General features: G+C 44.9%; 1 protein-coding gene across 1 annotated transcript in view; it reads left to right on the top strand.

Moving 5' to 3' along the window:
- LOC144822567 (chloride anion exchanger-like) overlaps positions 1 to 18,486 on the top strand; it is a 327,927-nt gene that overhangs the window by 275,980 nt on the left and 33,461 nt on the right. Inside the window, exons 18-19 of the mRNA XM_078680252.1 lie at positions 4,818 to 4,872; positions 8,346 to 8,491. Coding sequence (XP_078536378.1) covers positions 4,818 to 4,872; positions 8,346 to 8,491 — 201 coding nt within the window. The remainder of the gene's footprint in view (positions 1 to 4,817; positions 4,873 to 8,345; positions 8,492 to 18,486) is intronic.

The following is an 18,486-nucleotide window of genomic DNA, read 5'->3' on the forward strand; positions in this document are numbered from 1 at the left end:
GGTGATAAACAATGTCATTCCAGATCTGCTGTCTTTGATTTTAGCCCATGAACATCCCAGCTTGCTGCTGTCGATGAGTTGTGTTTGGATCCAGACGGGTACTTCCAGTCACCCGTCTGTGGATGACAAGCAGCTCGGTTAGTGCAGGGAATGAACTTCTGCACCGGTGCTGAGACTTGTTTGTGACAACTATGAGAATCACTAAAAGAAACAAGATGCAGTACATGAGGCTATCAGGAGGATGGCCCATTTACAACCCATCCTCCAGATAAGATAGCTTCCAGGAACGGAGACACCCTGTTCCCAGCAAGGCCGTTGTATCCTGGAGTTCTGGCCGCTGGTCAACAAACATACAAGACTTGTGACACTATCCGTGCTTCACTCCCGGCCTCTCTGGTCACGAAAGACACGGTACTGATTTAGAAAATGTCTCATTGTAAACCTCACATGAATATCAATGGCGGGTCGTAAGGTGACTGTTTGCCACCACGCCTGCTTTGCTGCATGCCATTTGGGAGACACTGCATGCGCCCTGCTGCATGCCATTGAGGGAGACACTGCATGCACCCTGTTGCATGCCATTGCGGGAGACACTGCATGCACCCTGCTGCATGCCATTGAGGGAGACACTGCATGCACCCTGTTGCATGCCATTGTGGGAGACACTGCATGCGCCCTGTTGCATGCCATTGCGGGAGACACTGCATGCACCCTGCTGCATGCCATTGTGGGAGACACTGCATGCACCCTGCTGCATGCCATTGAGGGAGACACTGCATGCACCCTGTTCCATGCCATTGCGGGAGCCACTGCATGCACCCTGCTGCATGCCATTGTGGGAGACACTGCATGCACCCTGCTGCATGCCATTGAGGGAGACACTGCATGCACCCTGTTCCATGCCATTGAGGGAGACACTGCATGCTCCCTGTTCCATGCCATTGCGGGAGCCACTGCATGCTCCCTGTTCCATGCCATTGCGGGAGCCACTGCATGCTCCCTGCTGCATGCCATTGCCGGAGCCACTGCATGCTCCCTGCTGCATGCCATTGCGGGAGACACTGCATGCTCCCTGCTGCATGCCATTGCGGGAGCCACTGCATGCACCCTGCTGCATGCCATTGAGGGAGACACTGCATGCACCCTGCTGCATGCCATTACGGGAGACACTGCATGCTCCCTGTTCCATGCCATTGCGGGAGCCACTGCATGCTCCCTGTTCCATGCCATTGCGGGAGCCACTGCATGCTCCCTGCTGCATGCCATTGCCGGAGCCACTGCATGCTCCCTGCTGCATGCCATTGCGGGAGACACTGCATGCTCCCTGCTGCATGCCATTGCGGGAGCCACTGCATGCTCCCTGCTGCATGCCATTGCGGTAGACAATGCAAGCGCCCTGCTGCATGCCAATGTGGTAGCCACTGCATGCTCCCTGCTGCATGCCATTGCGGGAGAGACACTGCATGTGCCCTGCTGCATGCCAATGAGGGAGACACTGCATACGCCATTCTGCAAGCCATCATCGGTGACACAGCATACGCTCTGCTGCATGCCATTGCGGGAGACACTGAATGCACCCTGCTGCATGCCATAGTGGGATACACTGCATGCTCCCTGCTGCATGCCATTGCGGGAGCCACTGCATGCTCCCTGCTGCATGCCATTGCGGGAGACACTGCATGCACCCTGCTGCATGCCATAGTGGGATACACTGCATGCTCCCTGCTGCATGCCATTGCGGGAGCCACTGCATGCTCCCTGCTGCATGCCATTGCGGGAGACACTGCATGCACCCTGCTGCATGCCATTGCGGGAGCCACTGCATGCTCCCTGCTGCATGCCATTGCGGTAGACACTGCATGCGCCCTGCTGCATGCCATTGCGGGAGCCACTGCATGCTCCCTGCTGCATGCCATTGCGGGAGACACTGCATGCACCCTGCTGCATGCCATAGTGGGATACACTGCATGCTCCCTGCTGCATGTCAATGCGGGAGACACTGCATGCACCCTGCTGCATGCCATAGTGGGATACACTGCATGCTCCCTGCTGCATGTCAATGCGGGAGACACTGCATGCACCCTGCTGCATGCCATAGTGGGATACACTGCATGCTCCCTGCTGCATGCCATTGCGGTAGACACTGCATGCGCCCTGCTGCATGCCAATGTGGGAGCCACTGCATGCTCCCTACTGCATGCCATTGCGGGAGATACTGCATGCACCCTGCTGCATGCCATTGCGGGAGACACTGCATGCTCCCTGCTGCATGCCAATGTGGTAGCCACTGCATGCTCCCTGCTGCATGCCATTGCGGGAGAGACACTGCATGTGCCCTGCTGCATGCCAATGAGGGAGACACTGCATGCGCCATTCTGCAAGCCATCATCGGTGACACAGCATGCGCTCTGCTGCATGCCATTGCGGGAGACACTGCATGCACCCTGCTGCATGCCATAGTGGGATACACTGCATGCTCCCTGCTGCATGCCATTGCGGGAGCCACTGCATGCTCCCTGCTGCATGCCATTGCGGGAGACACTGCATGCTCCCTGCTGCATGCCATTGCGGGAGCCACTGCATGCTCCCTGCTGCATGCCATTGCGGGAGACACTGCATGCACCCTGCTGCATGCCATAGTGGGATACACTGCATGCTCCCTGCTGCATGCCATTGCGGGAGCCACTGCATGCTCCCTGCTGCATGCCATTGCGGGAGACACTGCATGCACCCTGCTGCATGCCATTGCGGGAGCCACTGCATGCTCCCTGCTGCATGCCATTGCGGTAGACACTGCATGCGCCCTGCTGCATGCCATTGCGGGAGCCACTGCATGCTCCCTGCTGCATGCCATTGCGGGAGACACTGCATGCACCCTGCTGCATGCCATAGTGGGATACACTGCATGCTCCCTGCTGCATGTCAATGCGGGAGACACTGCATGCACCCTGCTGCATGCCATAGTGGGATACACTGCATGCTCCCTGCTGCATGCCATTGCGGGAGCCACTGCATGCTCCCTGCTGCATGCCATTGCGGGAGACACTGCATGCACCCTGCTGCATGTCATAGTGGGATACACTGCATGCGCCCTGCTGCATTCTGTTGTGAGTGAAAAACGCATCTGACTTGTTACAATCCCTCATGGGTGACCCTGCATCTGCCCAGCTATGTTCTATTTTGGTTAACACCATGTCTGCTCTGCTTCATTCCATCGTGGGTGACACTACATCTTGCCCACTGTATTTCATTGTGGCTGACACGGCATCTCCCCAGCTGCATTCGATTGTGGGTGAAACCATATATGTGGTACTACTGTTGCACATTCCATTGTGAGGGGTAATGCATCTGCCCTGCTGTATGCCACTGTGGGCGCCACAGCACTGGCCCTGCCTGCTGCATTCCACGGGAGCACCGCAGCGAGGAGAGTGGACAGTGGGGAACACATGACAAAAGTTGACCTAAATGTAAAGTTGAGAGTGACACCAACATAATGTGGATATTTAAGGAGCCGGATCAGCTGTGATACACATTTAGATTTCAGAACTGATTATGTTTTCTAGAGAGGCCATGTTCACTTCATTTAATCTTTGATGTGTTTATGCAGCATAACAATATATTTCCAATGTTTATAAGCTTCCATTTATTTTATCTATAAAAAGGGTAAAGAACAGCTGGCGTACAAGCTCTAGACGTGATGGATCAAGCCCTGATCTTTTGACTGGGTATGAGTGTTCTGCTTAATTCAGATACTCTGTCCATTACCACCCCCTTTTATGAATCGTTTTGGCCACCATAAGTGTGGTAGGGTATACTCAGATGTGAGTCCCTTGCTCATTGCACCATCAGGATTCAAGCAAGCCGGGCCGAAGACGGCTGCAATGCCAGAAACCCGTCCCCGGAAGCTTGTTTCCTTTCCAGTGAGGAATTGGCTTGGTAGTTTGGTCTGCCCTGTTCCCATGATGCACTGGGCCAGGGCCAGACTAATTTGCATGTAGCCAGGTTCTTGACTGGGATGGTGCAGTGAGCTAAAAAACGGTGATGGATCAAGCCCTGATCTTTTGACTGGGTATGAGTGTTCTGCTTAATTCAGATACTCTGTCCATTACCACCCCCTTTTATGAATCTAGACGTTCCTTAGGCATTCTGAGCCTACCTATCCCTCAGTAACTAACATGGTCTATCCACACCCTCCCCCTAGTCTAATCACGTACCTGCCCTCGCCAGAAGTAGCACTTTCAAAGAACTCCCAGATATGGGCTGAAAGAGGGAAGTCGCCTGAAGAATCCCCACACCCTATGCTGTATTCCACCCTTCAATAAAAAAACAGATAAAACACCATATAGTACCCATGGCGGCTACTATACTGTGGTTTAGCTGGGGGTTCACCTTCATGAGGTGTAGAGAGTAAAGACAAGACTAGGAAGAATGGGAGCAGCAAGATGGGGCTATGTTCCTAAAACAGAATCAGTACTTAATTTGTGGGGGTGGTTGCAGGTGGAGTCCATCAGAACTTATTTTTAGGGACCATACGCGTTCTACCTCATCAGATTTAGTTGCAAGCAAGGGAGAGAAAGGTAAAAAAAAAGGACAAGGGTGGGAGAAGATTGGAAAAAAGGGATAAAGAGATGAAAAACAAGTCGTTATCCAGTCATTGGACTTCATGATACTGGTTTGTCATTTTCAGCTTCAAATTTAGATTTCACAATTGCAAATATATTCATGACCGAATTGTATCCTGAAAGAGTATTTCACCTTTCAAGAACTTGCCATGCTTTCTGTAGTGTTGTCTGATGTGTGTTCTATATCCTACACAGGCGCTGAAAGAATTTATCAGGGTTGAAGTTGACATGTACATCGTTGGTATTGACAGTAAGTATTCTTTATAGAGATATCAAAGCTTGTTTCTCCTGTTCCACAACTCATGTGAAGTTGGACCTGCATGGATTCAGAACTATAATATCTGCCCACAATTATTTGTTAAGCAACAGACCTTCTTCAGGGATCCCAAATATACATGTAGGTTCATGTATCAAATGGATTGACTTTAGAGGTTCCCCTTAGGAGATACACCCAAATTGTAAGATTTAGATGGCGCTGGCAAACGTTACTAAATGTAACATGGACAACCAAAGATATACTGTAGAGTATTCTGCTATATGTTGTCAATTTGAGCTGAGCATATTGAAGGATGAGGATAGGAAGTTTTAATTTAAACTATTTTTTTAGATTGTATGACCCATTCAACCTGAAGAAAATCAAAATATATTGTACTAGCACTACAGTAAAAGGCTCGTAGAGCAGTTGCAGAACCTTTTCAGGACCTGTGCACACTAGCTCACATTTTTTATTTTCAAACACCCGACTGGCTTCATCGAGTTAAATATCCTTAGGCACATGGCTCACATGTTTCCAAAAGACTCATAAGTTTATCAATAATTAAGTCCTGCCCGGAAAGAAGACAGTCAAATATTCTGGCACCCTACAGTCTTTTAACAGTTATCACTGTTAACTGTGCAGAGATAATTATTGTTAATAACTTCTAAGCTAAGTAGTAGAATGAGAAGGATCCTTCCCCTGGCCCACGGATATACTTTCTGGTGAAAAACAGGCATTTGTGTATTTTTATGGTTTTGTATATTTCATGAAATGTATGTTTCTCTGCCGCTTGTGCTTTTGCATGTAATTTTCACACATGCGATATGGGTTGCAGGAGAAACTGTGAAGTTGCATGTGTGCTGCAACCACATGCACTATGCTAGCAAAGTTCCTCGCATGACTTCATGCAAAATATGTTGAGTAAGTAGCTTGTGGGATTTTTGTGCCACAGAAAGTACCTTGCATGCCATTTTCACAGATGGCTATTTAAGAATTTTCCATAATATGTTTAATTATCGAGAAGATAATACATATTTTGCATACACAAAATATAGCTTTGTCTACCCCTAGTAATAAAGCTATCCTATAGTCCAATTCATCACTGAAAGTTTCATGGCAGATCTGTCCTTTGCGTGTGATCATCTCTCTACTTTGCCGTAATCCATGTGGGCTAAGTAAGTGACTCCCACTAAGGATCAAAGAGAATCTTCACCAACAAACCTCCCCCGAAGTTTTTAGCTCCTTAACTTTGTGGCTAGTATACCTGCTTAAAAGTTGATGGAAGACCTGTTTACTGAAAGATGCTACATGGAAGCCCTATCAGACACTTCGCCCATTCCTTGGCAGATTGTGTAGACTCCCAGGGAAGTGCAGCTTCTATCTCACTCAACCACAATTTGAGGCCTCAGGTTGTCTTTCACAACCCACTGTGTGATTGAATCTTCCATCATCACTTTCACGTTCATAAATGGATCAGAAAAAGAGGGCAGCCCTCTTAAATCTGTACTCCTTGACCATCCTCGCCGATCACCCCACACTCCTCCATTGACACCCCGGAATAGAAATTCAAAGCAAGGACTTCAACTGGATTTCCTTCCTCTCAAAACACATGCAGAGAATTGATTCTACCTTTTGACGTATCTCAACCATTCCTCTCTGGCATACCAGGCGTTCCATTATCATACAAATCCAGTTCAACGTCTACCACACAATAAACAGATACTCCTGAAAGCTAGCACGTTATTCCGACATTGACTCCACCATGCACCTTAACATACATTACGACTTCCATAACTAATTGAGCAGAAAACATCTTAACCTGAATGCTGCCAACTCAGAGATCATTACTTGGGGGGCCCTGATTACCCAGACCGGTGACCCTCCCAGCTGTAACCAACAGTGTAAAACTCAGAGTCACCTGAGACTCTGAACTAAGCATACCGCAGTCAACACAGTTGTCACAATCTCCTTCTATCTTCTTACAGTCCTCAGGCAGAACATCCCTTCACTTTTCAAATGCAAGTGACGACAGCCCATGTGCATTCCCATCTAAACTGAGCAAATGCCCTTTATCTGGGTGCTCTTGAATACCTGCATCAGGGTCCAACAAGTACGCGAGATCACTGCAACTCTTTACCTACATCTACAGCCACGGAACCACATCAAGCCAGCTCTCCACATCCTGCAATGACTACATGAACCAGGAGAGTCTTCTTCCTGGCCCGCTGCACCACCCACCGTGCACACCACAGAGCAGGACCTTACTTCCTAGAGAAGAAACTGCTGACCTTCTCACCTGGATGCATCCTCGCTCAAGACCAGCCAAATTAATAAAAATCCCGGCTTACAATATTTACAGCTTGGCAGCTAAGCATTCTCTTTCGAATGGCAAAACTGTAGAACTACCTCCTTGACCACTTGAGGAGCCGCCTTCATCTCCTGGCTGTTTGTAAAGCGAAGACATGGATGTTCACATACACCAGAGTTACTCAGTACGACAAACTCTGGAGAAGCAAACCGGTTGCCTGACAAACAGAATAACCATGTATTCAACATCAGATCACCATGAATGGTCATTGGGCAAGGACCACTGTCCTCTGATTGAGCAGTAAGTACACATAGGAGTACTGTTCCCCTCATCTTTCTAGATGCACCCCGTGTACCATGATTGGAGCACATCTCTGACCCTCAGACATTGCGCAAATTCATCCACAAGGACTTTCTCTTAAATCCTGCTAACGGGCTTCAGCCTCCATACAGTTCTTCAAACACCGACCAGGTCCACTGAACCTAGTTGTCCATACTGCTCACGCAGCACAGTCGGAGCACATCTCCGGCCTCACACACCGAAGTAACAGTCACCCAGACACACCATTCATATGTACATATGGGTCTCACCAACCAACACCCTTCTGATGTACATATGCAAGTACCACTTGTCATCAAGGGAGAGGTAACAAGGTTTGGCGCTTCAGTGACGGCAGCAATGCGCCATATAAATGAGGTTGGCAATATTTTTCCAGGAGGACATCAAGAGCTCAAATATAAAAAATATGGGTTTCCAGTCTTCTGGAATTATTCATAAGACAATTTGTCCCTATGGCTAATATCTCAGAATAATTATCCTACTCCCAAAACTACAAGGTGTGTTATGAAAAGGAGAAGAGCAGAGAAATGTGGGCTGCTTCCAGTTCAGGACTGAGAATCGAGTACCCATTTCTAAGTGCTTTTGCCCAGCCTTGTTTTTATTAAAGGTTAGTTCGACAGCCAAAGACAATAACATGTGAAAACGTATTTTCAACCTCTTTCATTGAAATGTTATTTACTGTAGCATGTAATCCCGCATTTATCAAAAACTGGTGGAACCTGTTAACTTACAGGGATCGTTTTCAGATTTATTAGAAATATTTTATTTCGGTTCAAAGGATTCAAGGTTCAGCCTACTGTGTTTTTTTCTTTTTTTACAGGTCACCTTATCGAAAAGCTTGAAAGATGTGATTTTTTTGATAGTGAAATCACAACATCCATATTTTTCCTCACTGTCCATGACGCAGTACTGCACGTGCAGATGAAAAGAAGCATGCTCAGTTCAACCAAATGCGGCTCGTGTCCGGTGAGTATGTTGCAAGTCATGTATGTTTCTGAGAAGCGCAGGACCTAAACTAACTGTTTTCTAATAAGCTCTAATTATATGGTTTATGTAACATTTACTGGGAACAAACCCATGTGTCTGCTCTCTGTTACAATAATAAATTCTTCATCACCACTGGCCGAGACCCAACATGTAAAAACAAGGCCAAACAGCCCAAATGGATGACCTTTAGATTGCAATGTTTTCATTTGTATTATCTGTGTATTTCGCTCTGTTAGGGCTGGACTGTCCACATGGGTCACAGGAAAACCCTGTAGGCTGAGGATTTGTGGCTGCTTTTAGTCGTGGACAGTGCTTAATTTGAGCCCGTGCTTTCCGGTGCTCAGCACAGACACTTAATAGGTTTCCGGTGCTCGGCACCAGCACCTAATTGTCATCACCATACTTAGAACAGTCTACCACATGGTGGCGCTGCTCATCTAATTTAGAGATAAGCAGAACAACGGTTCTTTAGGGATACAATATACATTGAAATAGTGCTAATAGCCTGCCTCCCCAGCCATTCAATTAGCCTTAGGGACCTGGACGAATCTGAGCTGTCGCGTTTACATGCAAGAGAGATGGTTAGTAGTTGGTTTGGCAGCGATGACAAGGGCGATGGGTGGTGCAAGCTGTAGTGGCCTCCAGGTCCGAGCCATGGCACTTAATATTTTACAAAGTAAGCACTGGTCGTGGATGGATGGGTCAGCCATTCACCCTGGCCAACATCCCTGAGGAAACACACACAATGTTTTTGTAGCCTCATACATACGTTCCCCCACCCTCAGATCCTCAAATCCTCCATGTGGGGTTGGCATGAACACATTTTCCAGGGCAACTTTCAGTTCCCACACCACCACTGGACAGTCTGCCTAGGTATAGTACATAGCAACGGGGTGACATTGAAAAAAGAAAAACAGTGTAATCCAGGATTCAGGCCATGAAAAAGGGCCTAATCTGCACGCTCATCGCATGAATACAGATTTACAAAGTTTGGGAATGCATAAACTTTGTAAGTATGCCTGAAAATTAGGCCAGTTACAGGTTTTCAGCCGTACCTGAGGAAAACATTTGAGAATTCCTTTTTTTCACAGCTATGGAGACATTTCTACCTGCATAACTGTACACGTTGTTCAATTATGAAATGCCAATCCCTTAAACTTAAAGCGATGGCATGTTTAAAATAAAATCTCTGCAGAGGAAATTGTCACTGTGGAGAAACCTCTTTCCACCATCACCAACAACCTTGAGGGTGCTCCCTTTCCCTTACCACCGTGACAAGTGGCACCGTTATTCTCCAACTGTTTATAGGGCCGGAAGGGGTCAGAAAGGAGTTCGAGAATTCCCACAAACGTTTGTTTGAGGGTGTTCACAAATTTACCAGGAAAAGCCCCCCTTAGAGTTCAGTGAGACAGTTTACACATATTAGTTAGGCTTACAGATGTAAATGATTGTGTGCCAAGATTATCGCTGCATTTGTACTGTGAATAACAGGAGGACAATCGCAGAGAAGGCTAAGGACAGAAGGTGGTCTGAAGAAATGCTTCAAACTAAGCATTTTTGGATTAATGTGAAATATGTATTCTTATCTGTATTGCAATAAAAAATAATCAAGCATGTTACTATGTTAGAGCTCAATGTGCATGAATATCAATGTAATACTTCAGCACAGCATTTGCAGAACCAAATATGGCCAGTGTATTAACAAATCCAGAATATTTAGACTGATTAGCAAAACTATTTTCATGTCCAAGGTAAAATAAGGTGTGCATACAGCTTGTTTCAAAAGTGTAAATATGCCTTTTGTATTCACAAAAAGTGAATTTACACACACAGCACAATTTACTCACACATAAAGTGACACTAGTATGTTGTTATTTTACTTGTGATCATATCTGCTCACAGTGTGTGGAGGTGGGGAGAGTAAAGTGGAGATACTTTGGAAAGTAGATGAACCCCCACAAACTTGTGATTTTGTGGTATTCACAGACTTTTGCAAGGCACATTACCAGCAATAATATGGTTCCAAATTTACTCCTATCAAGGCCAGGAGTATTAGGTTGCATATGGGATTGGGACACTCCCAAACTCAGTTGGGTTGCATTGGAATCTCCTCTGGGGAAAATATTTTCTAGCTGAAAATAAAGTTTCTAAACTATCAATGCACAATTGCAAGTTATTTACACAAACGGTAAGGCACACCTGATTAAAGGTGAAAATGCTTTTCCATGTGAGGATCTTTGAATTCACAGAAGAATTCCAGAACTAAACCTGGGAACCTGTGACTATCCCAGGGTCCCAGGAATAGACCAGGAACCTTCTGTGTGTTCCAAAAACATCAGAAAGTGTCGCCAAATTAGATTTAAGCCTAAGAGAGTAAATTTGTACCGACTGTGATGAGCGTAGTAGGCAATGTCCTAAGAGAAGTGGAGGATAGTAGTGCAGTGCTATGAGCAGTAAAGTTGACATGCAACATCATCCTATGGCCCTGCTCAGATAACTAAATTAGATTCAACTAATATATTGTGCGGATTAGGCAAAGGGATGGTGGCCTAGCCCTTTCACATAAAATGAGTTCCAGCAACCTGGCATCAAAATCCAATTTAGGAACTTGCCATTGGTGACATGGCCTATAGAATTAAAAAAAAAATTTATTCATGGTCCATCTTGTCCATATTGTAATTCAGATTGGAATTTAGCGCATGGTCAAACAGTTGAACCACAGCTCATTCTTACAGTGAACTAATAAGTGTTGCTGATTCACTTATGGGTGATCAAATGTTCTATATTGTATTGCCATTCAAATTACTAAATGCCCATTAATTGGGGGCCGAAAGGGCCTATTGACAAAGGTACATTTACATGCGTAGATTTAGTCACGTACAAACTTACTACTGCAGCTAGTAGAAACCATATACTTTTTTCTATTTACCATTTTCGAGTGTAAATGTACTACTAAGTGTAGGCTTAAATTTCTCCACCCTGTCAAAACGTAAGAGAGCCATTCTGGCTGTCAACTGTGTTTGTATCAAAAGATCGAGCAATCTTGTTTCTTCTGGTTCCAAATGTGATGTCAGAAAGTAGTCAGGAAATGGCATTCCCAAAAAAGGTGGCACTATGCCACTGTCCTGTGATTTCAGACATTTTATAGGTAGCATTCCAAATCAGTAGTTGAACCTCGGCACTGTATTCATTCCCATAACGATAGGTTTAAGTCTGCCCACCTTCGGAGGTTCGACTTCACAGTATTCAGTAAGGGGGAGCAGTTGTCCTGATCCACATTAACCAATCCTGACTTAATATACACACTTAGGTATTTCAGGGGAAATAGCCTTTACTCCGAAGTTTTTTACTTCGGAGTACATTCACCTCGCATTTTATACGTCGATTACACTGTTTCCCTCGCTAGTCTTAACATCGCAAGACTTCACCACGCATTTTGAACACAGGGTGGCAGTGTTTCACTATAAAACAGGACGTTGCTGTATGTTAATACTAAGGTTTAAGAGGTATTTTAACAAAAGAAGCTGAGTATTAATTTGATACCAAATAAATAGTTCTGCATATTAAATAAAAAATAACGGGAAGGGATGCAGAATGTTTAGGGGCTATGGGTGGGTAAGCGTGTTATTATTCAGGTTTTATATAAAAAAAAAAACTGAATTTGTTTCATGCCAAATAAAATCTGTATTTGTAAAGCACAAACTACTCACCCTTACGGGTCTCAAGGCAGCTGAGCTGCCGTCGGCGATCAAACCATGAACCCTGTGCTCCGAAGGCAGCTGCCCTGGCCGCTGCACCACACCTCTCCATAAATAGTTCTGCATGATGTCTTAGAAATAAAAAATACTGGGGCGAGGTGCAGAAGGTATAGGGGCAGTGGGTTGATAAGTGTGTACATTTTTGGGTATTTCAAACAAAAATAAATACCTGAGTATTAATTTGATAATTTATAATTTACAGATTAAGCTACTCAGGTTTAAAAGGTAGTTGATTTAAGGTCTAAGGGTGGTTAAATATGTTATTATTCAGGTATTATAACAAAAGAAACTGAGTATTAAATCTGCCCCAGAACACACTGTCCTGCGCCTTCCCCGGGGTTTGCACTGACTTGGGGTTGGGATAGTAAATCTGCCCCAAAGCCAACTGTCCTGCGCCTGAACAATATTTAACACAAAAAAAATACGATGTAGTGGTATGTGTATGGTAGCTATTTCCGTTCTATTTCTTTGTGTGGTGAAGGCATTTTGCATTTCAGAGAATACAATTCCGAACTAACAGTATGCGAGGTAAAAATTGCGAAGTAAAGCTAAGTGTGGTAAAACCATGCAATGTAATGACATACAACCGTATTTCAGCCTATTTGTTGGTCATTGGAAGGGTAGGGATGCAGAGATCTGTCTATGGTCGAGTTAAAGTTAAGGGTACAGGATTCAATGTTAGTTCAGGTAGTTTTGTAGTCTACGTCTAACAATTCAATGGTGTAAGGAATCGAGGAATCGAGGGTTTAATGGGTAAAAAGTAACTTGAGTGAAAATGATCAGTTACTGTTTCGAGTTTTGCCGGGTATTTTCATAGGTGTTCCTGGTGATGTATGCTGTTTTAGTTAGATAAGCCAGCAATGGCGAGGGATTGTGGGATAATACGAGGGTATGGTGTTTTCAAAGGGTACTATTTCCAATTGGCACCACAGAACAATTCTTTAAACTTTGGAGTCAGGTGAATCAACTGTCGGAGTTAAGGCACCCAGTATATAGAAAAACAATTTGCGCAAGAAACCGGCCGGCATATTTTGAAGTAAATATATGGGAAAGGGCAATACTCCAACAAGTATACAAAGGGTGTAGGCATTACGATATAAATACACCACATAATCCCTGCAGTGAGTCTTCTCGTACATTTGAACGTCTATCCAGAGTCAGTTCCAAACTGAACTTCATAAATGCTTTCTTTTGTGATCTAAGAGAGCAGATAAGGGATCCGTCGCACAAAATAGAAATTTAGGATGTAGATTTACTATCCATTTATCTTTATCAAACCTGAAGGGGTGTTCTGGACTTGTGTCTGTACTGTGCAGTTTTCCAGGTACTGTGTTTACTGGTAGATGACTATTACTATGTTACAATTTCCCATCAATGTCGTTCTGCATGACCCGTATCCTCATAATGCTCTGAAGTCTCTGGCACTGAGGGAATCAAAGCTACCATAGAAGGCTGTGGTTCTATATGTGTGCCATCTAGCTTGTCTAAAAGGGCCTCTATATCTTCTGGTCCTTCAAATTTTCTTGTGCGGCCATCAATCATGACAATCACCTTTGCGGGTTCTAGGAGCAGCCGCGGCCCCTGCAGGTAAGAGGGGCGGGGCCAGATTGTGGGGGTTTCGACAACCGACCACGGGGGGAAATGAAATAAATATTTAATTTTCTCTCGCCATCGTCTGTCCAAATCCCCCGCCACCCAGCCTCACCGCTCTTACCTGCAAGGGCAGCGGCTGTCTAGGAGACCGTTTTTTAATGTCTTTTCCTCAGTCATGGACTAAGTGCTACAAACTTTTTCCTTTTAGCAATAGTTTCTGCTCAAAAGATGTCTTTGGCAGCTGTGCACTGTAGAAATGGCATATTCATTCATATTCAAATGTCTGCTGTGAATACACTTGGTTATTCTCATACTGATAAGGGCCATGTTTGTTCGCGTCATTATAATTTGTCTGGCCCGTTGGTGTTGAATGCAACTTGTTAAGATGTGTCGGGATAAGTAGAGGAGGAGCTAAGGTGATATCACACTCACTGTGCCCTCTGAAATTCCAAAGGAAGATTACAAGTAATGTTAAGTATTTTGAGCATGTAGGGACCTAGAAATGTCATTATAACATCTTTCCCTGCTTGCTCCCTGATTCCAATTATTCGCATATTGTCTCATCGGATCCTGTCCTCCAAATTGATAGTTTTCCTGTGAAGGCACCTGAGTTCACTCCCCCAATCTGGCTGTGTATCGAGACATAATTCAACATCTGTAATCTGGTTTACTATCTTTGTTAGTTGTGCTTTAAATGCTGTGACCTCTCCCCTTAATGACTACTTCTGCCAAGGCCGCCTCCACTGCCGTCTTACCTGATCCTATTAATACTCTAATGTCTGCTTATTCTTTTAACAACGTTGTGAGAGCTGTGCCTGTAACTGTGGGGGAAGTAGTCATGTCGGCAGGTACGATGGATTGTTTCTGAGAGCATTTGGCCATGGCTTCAGAGAAGAGAAGTTGCTGCACATGGCACATGCTTGGTTCTCAGTATGTAATCGCATTGCGAGGTAGTGGTGGATTACAGCATGAAGGTTCCAAATTCTTCTGTGCATTAGGAATGCTACCTTGGAGAAATTCGGGGGCCCCCTATTTAGTATCCTCTTTAATTATTCTAAACAAAGGCGATGACTTGAGATATGGTAGGAGGTTTCCTTCTGTAGGAGCACATCAGCTGATAGTTTGCACGTTTCTGCTACCTAATCTTTGAAAATAAGGATGTTGTTCCTGCTCTGTTTGGGTTCCAGTATTCTTCAGGTATACGTGCTTCTATAAATTCACACGTACATATTCATGTTATTCATTAAAAATGTGCCCAAGGAAACTCTTGTGTGGAGGCCTTATATATGTGGCAAGCCAAAATTTCTTCTAATTTCAGAAGTCCTCTTTCTATGCTTTGAAGTTGACTATGCCTTGATGGTGGTAATATTAAAGCTAGGAGACCAATGCAAAATGGCTCCTGCCTGTATCTGCCCTCTTTATATCATTATACGCCGGGGCAGCCTTAGGCACGTGCAAGCTGTGCACCTGCACAGGGCCACCAAACCCCAGGGGCCTCCACGCCAATATATATCCTTAATATAATAATCCTCTGAGGATGGATACATATTTGCGTGTTGGCCCCTGGCAGGGATTTGGGGGCCTCCGGCTCTGTTCCACTTCCAAACACCCTGACCCCCCTCTCCACTGGCCTCCGCGCCTGCGTTCCTCCGGGGGCTCCCTAGCTACTCTCCCTGCCCAGGGCCGCCATTATCCTTCTACTATTGCGGACGGTGCTGCAGCCAGCAGCACCATCCGCAATGGTAAAGGGGCAGGATGCCCCCTGTTATACGTGCCGGTGATTGGCTCATATCCTTTTACTTAAAGTAAGCGGGGATGAGAGATGTTCAACCATTCTACGAGTGTCCATTAACCTCATTTCTCCTGTCCATTAACCTCATTTCTCCTGTCCAGCGCCCTTCTCCATTTCCCCGCTCTCCTCTCATTAAGGATAATGCACACCGACAGCTCTGGGGCTCTGCTGGTAATGGGAGCCTTACCTTTAATTTCCCAACATCCACATACGCCGACCTGTACGCACCAGGCATGCAACGGACGACTTAATGTTCTCAGAGGGGTCCCACAGACAGCGATCTACAATGAGCACCCACTTCATGGCAGTCATGCAATCTCACAAAGGCCTGTGGTCTGCGAGAGTCATAAGGGCAGAACAGAAGTATTCACTGCTTGCCCATGATATCCAGCAGCATCCCCACAGGTTCTTCTTTAGTTCCCCCCCACGCACCATTCAGTTGAACCAGCCATATAGCCTGTATCACTTGGGGCCTAATGATTCCTCTGAAGATTAACTAACGAGTCGCCATGCCCATCAGCATCAAGCCCCGCCCTCACTAGTAACTTTTCATAGGAATAGGTCTCCATCACTATGGCAAAATACAGAGAAAAATGATAATGGTCAATATTTATTCAGAAAAATAGAAATATTTAAATGTAAAGTAAAAATGTAAATTAACTTAAAGCATTATTAACATAGAAAATAAAGCAAAATGTTACAGCACACTCATTTATCAAATTCAATGTTAAATAAATAACGAAATAAATAAAAAATATTGATTGTTAATTTTATTAAAATGTATTTGTTTAATTATATTTAATTGTAATGTTTTATTAAAAAGTGTAAAATGTTATTTAACGTTGTATTTAATTATATTTAAACAAAATCAGAATATTAATGTATTTAACTAACAAAAAAATCAATATAACTTTTAACACTTAATAAAATATATGTGCAATTGAAATCTTGTAATTATTTTATTCAACATTATTTTGTTACAGGGTGCTATATTCAGGGCTACTGAAACTATGCGATTCTGTGGCTGTTACGCTTTCTCGATAATCATTGATTTGCCACATTTGCCAAATAATCCATCATCTGTGGCACAATTTGTAGATTTTAACAAAAACATTGTTTCTAGCTCAAGCAGATCAAAAGTTATTGAAAATGCAGCAACACATCATGCTGTGCAGAGGAAGGCACTTTGCAAAGGTTCACTGTTCACCTTCAGTTGTATATTGCTGTATTTAGGTTAGATGAGTACTAATAAGGTAAAATCTTTCTCCAGACCGTGTTAACATTTATAAAAATTACAAAACAACAAACTGATATTATCACAAAATGAGCCGCATTATGCCGCATGATTTTCATTTTCTTGCCTCATGATTTGATCATCCCTTGCCCCCATAATTCCAGTGGCCCTGGTTATATTCAGTCCCTACCTTCATTATTTTTTTGGTAGTGTGTTGCAGTACCTGTGAGTGGCCATGCGTGTTACTGGACGTAATCCAAGGCCTAGCCTGGAGTGCAGTTATCACTGTTTTCGGTCATTTTTGGCTGTAGAAACCTTAGAAGAGCTGTTTGCGAATAGCAAGGGGCTTACTCCTTTGTGGGTGGGTATTTGCATTTGCATGCCAGCACTAAACTAATCCCTAAGTCCCTCCTTACCACTTTCGAACCCCATGCCATTTAGTAGTAAGTATTCTCCATTTTCAGCTACTCCCCAGGCAGAGATGGAGGTTTCCGCATGTAATGTAGATTTTCCTAGTTGTTATGACGGAAAGTCTTAATTTTATTAAAGACACGGAGGCGACTATTATGCTTTTCTTATCTTGCTTTTTATTCAATAACAGCCAAGATAAATAAAACTACATTTCCCAGGGGCCCAGGTCAACAGACTGGCCAATGGGAACAAAGAAAAAACGATGTCTGCTAACCAATCAAGACCTAGCAATGTATATAACGTCACATCTGACTGCGTAGCTTCCTCTTTTCGCTGACGAGCAGGTCAGATAAACTCAGATAAACCCAGATCTTTTGACTGGGTGTGAGTGTTTGATTGGTTCTGATGCTCTGTCCATCACCACCCCCTTTTGTACCGCTTTGGCCGCCATAAGTGTGGCAGGGTATGCTCAAACGTGAGTCCCTTGCTCACTTTGCCACTGGATTCAAGCAAGCCGGGCTGAAGACGGCTGGAATGCCAGAAACCGGTCCTCGGAAGCTTGTTTCCGGTCCAGGGAAGGCATGGCTTGGCAGTTCGGGCTGGACTGTTCCCATGAGGCACAGGGTCAGACTGATTTGCATATAGCCATGTCTGAACTTGGGTGGCAGAGTGGGCTAAAGAACGGTGATGGATCAAACCCAGATCTTTTGACTGGGTGTGAGTGTTTGATTAGTTCAGATGCTCCGTCCATCACCACCCCCTTTTGTACCACTTTGGCCGCCATAAGTGTGGCAGGGTATGCTCAGACGTGAGTCCCTTGCTCACTTTGCCACTGGATTCAAGCAAGCCGGGCTGAAGAGGGCTGGAATGCCAGAAACCGGTCCTCGGAAGCTTGTTTCCGGTCCAGGGAAGGCATGGCTTGGCAGTTCGGGCTGGACTGTTCCCATGAGGCACAGGGTCAGACTGATTTGCATATAGCCATGTCTGAACTGGGGTGGCAGAGTGGGCTAAAGAACGGTGATGGATTAAACCCAGATCTTTTGACTGGGTGTGAGTGTTTGATTGGTTCAGATGCTCCGTCCATCACCACCCCCTTTTGTACCAGATAAACTCAGAGATCATTGGAATAATCGCTAAAACAATGGAAAAAGCCAAAATTCCAGGAACAAACTTCTTGAGCAACCAG

This window comes from Lissotriton helveticus, chromosome 1_1, assembly GCF_964261635.1.
Source record: "Lissotriton helveticus chromosome 1_1, aLisHel1.1, whole genome shotgun sequence".
NCBI classification, from domain to species: Eukaryota; Metazoa; Chordata; class Amphibia; order Caudata; family Salamandridae; genus Lissotriton; species Lissotriton helveticus.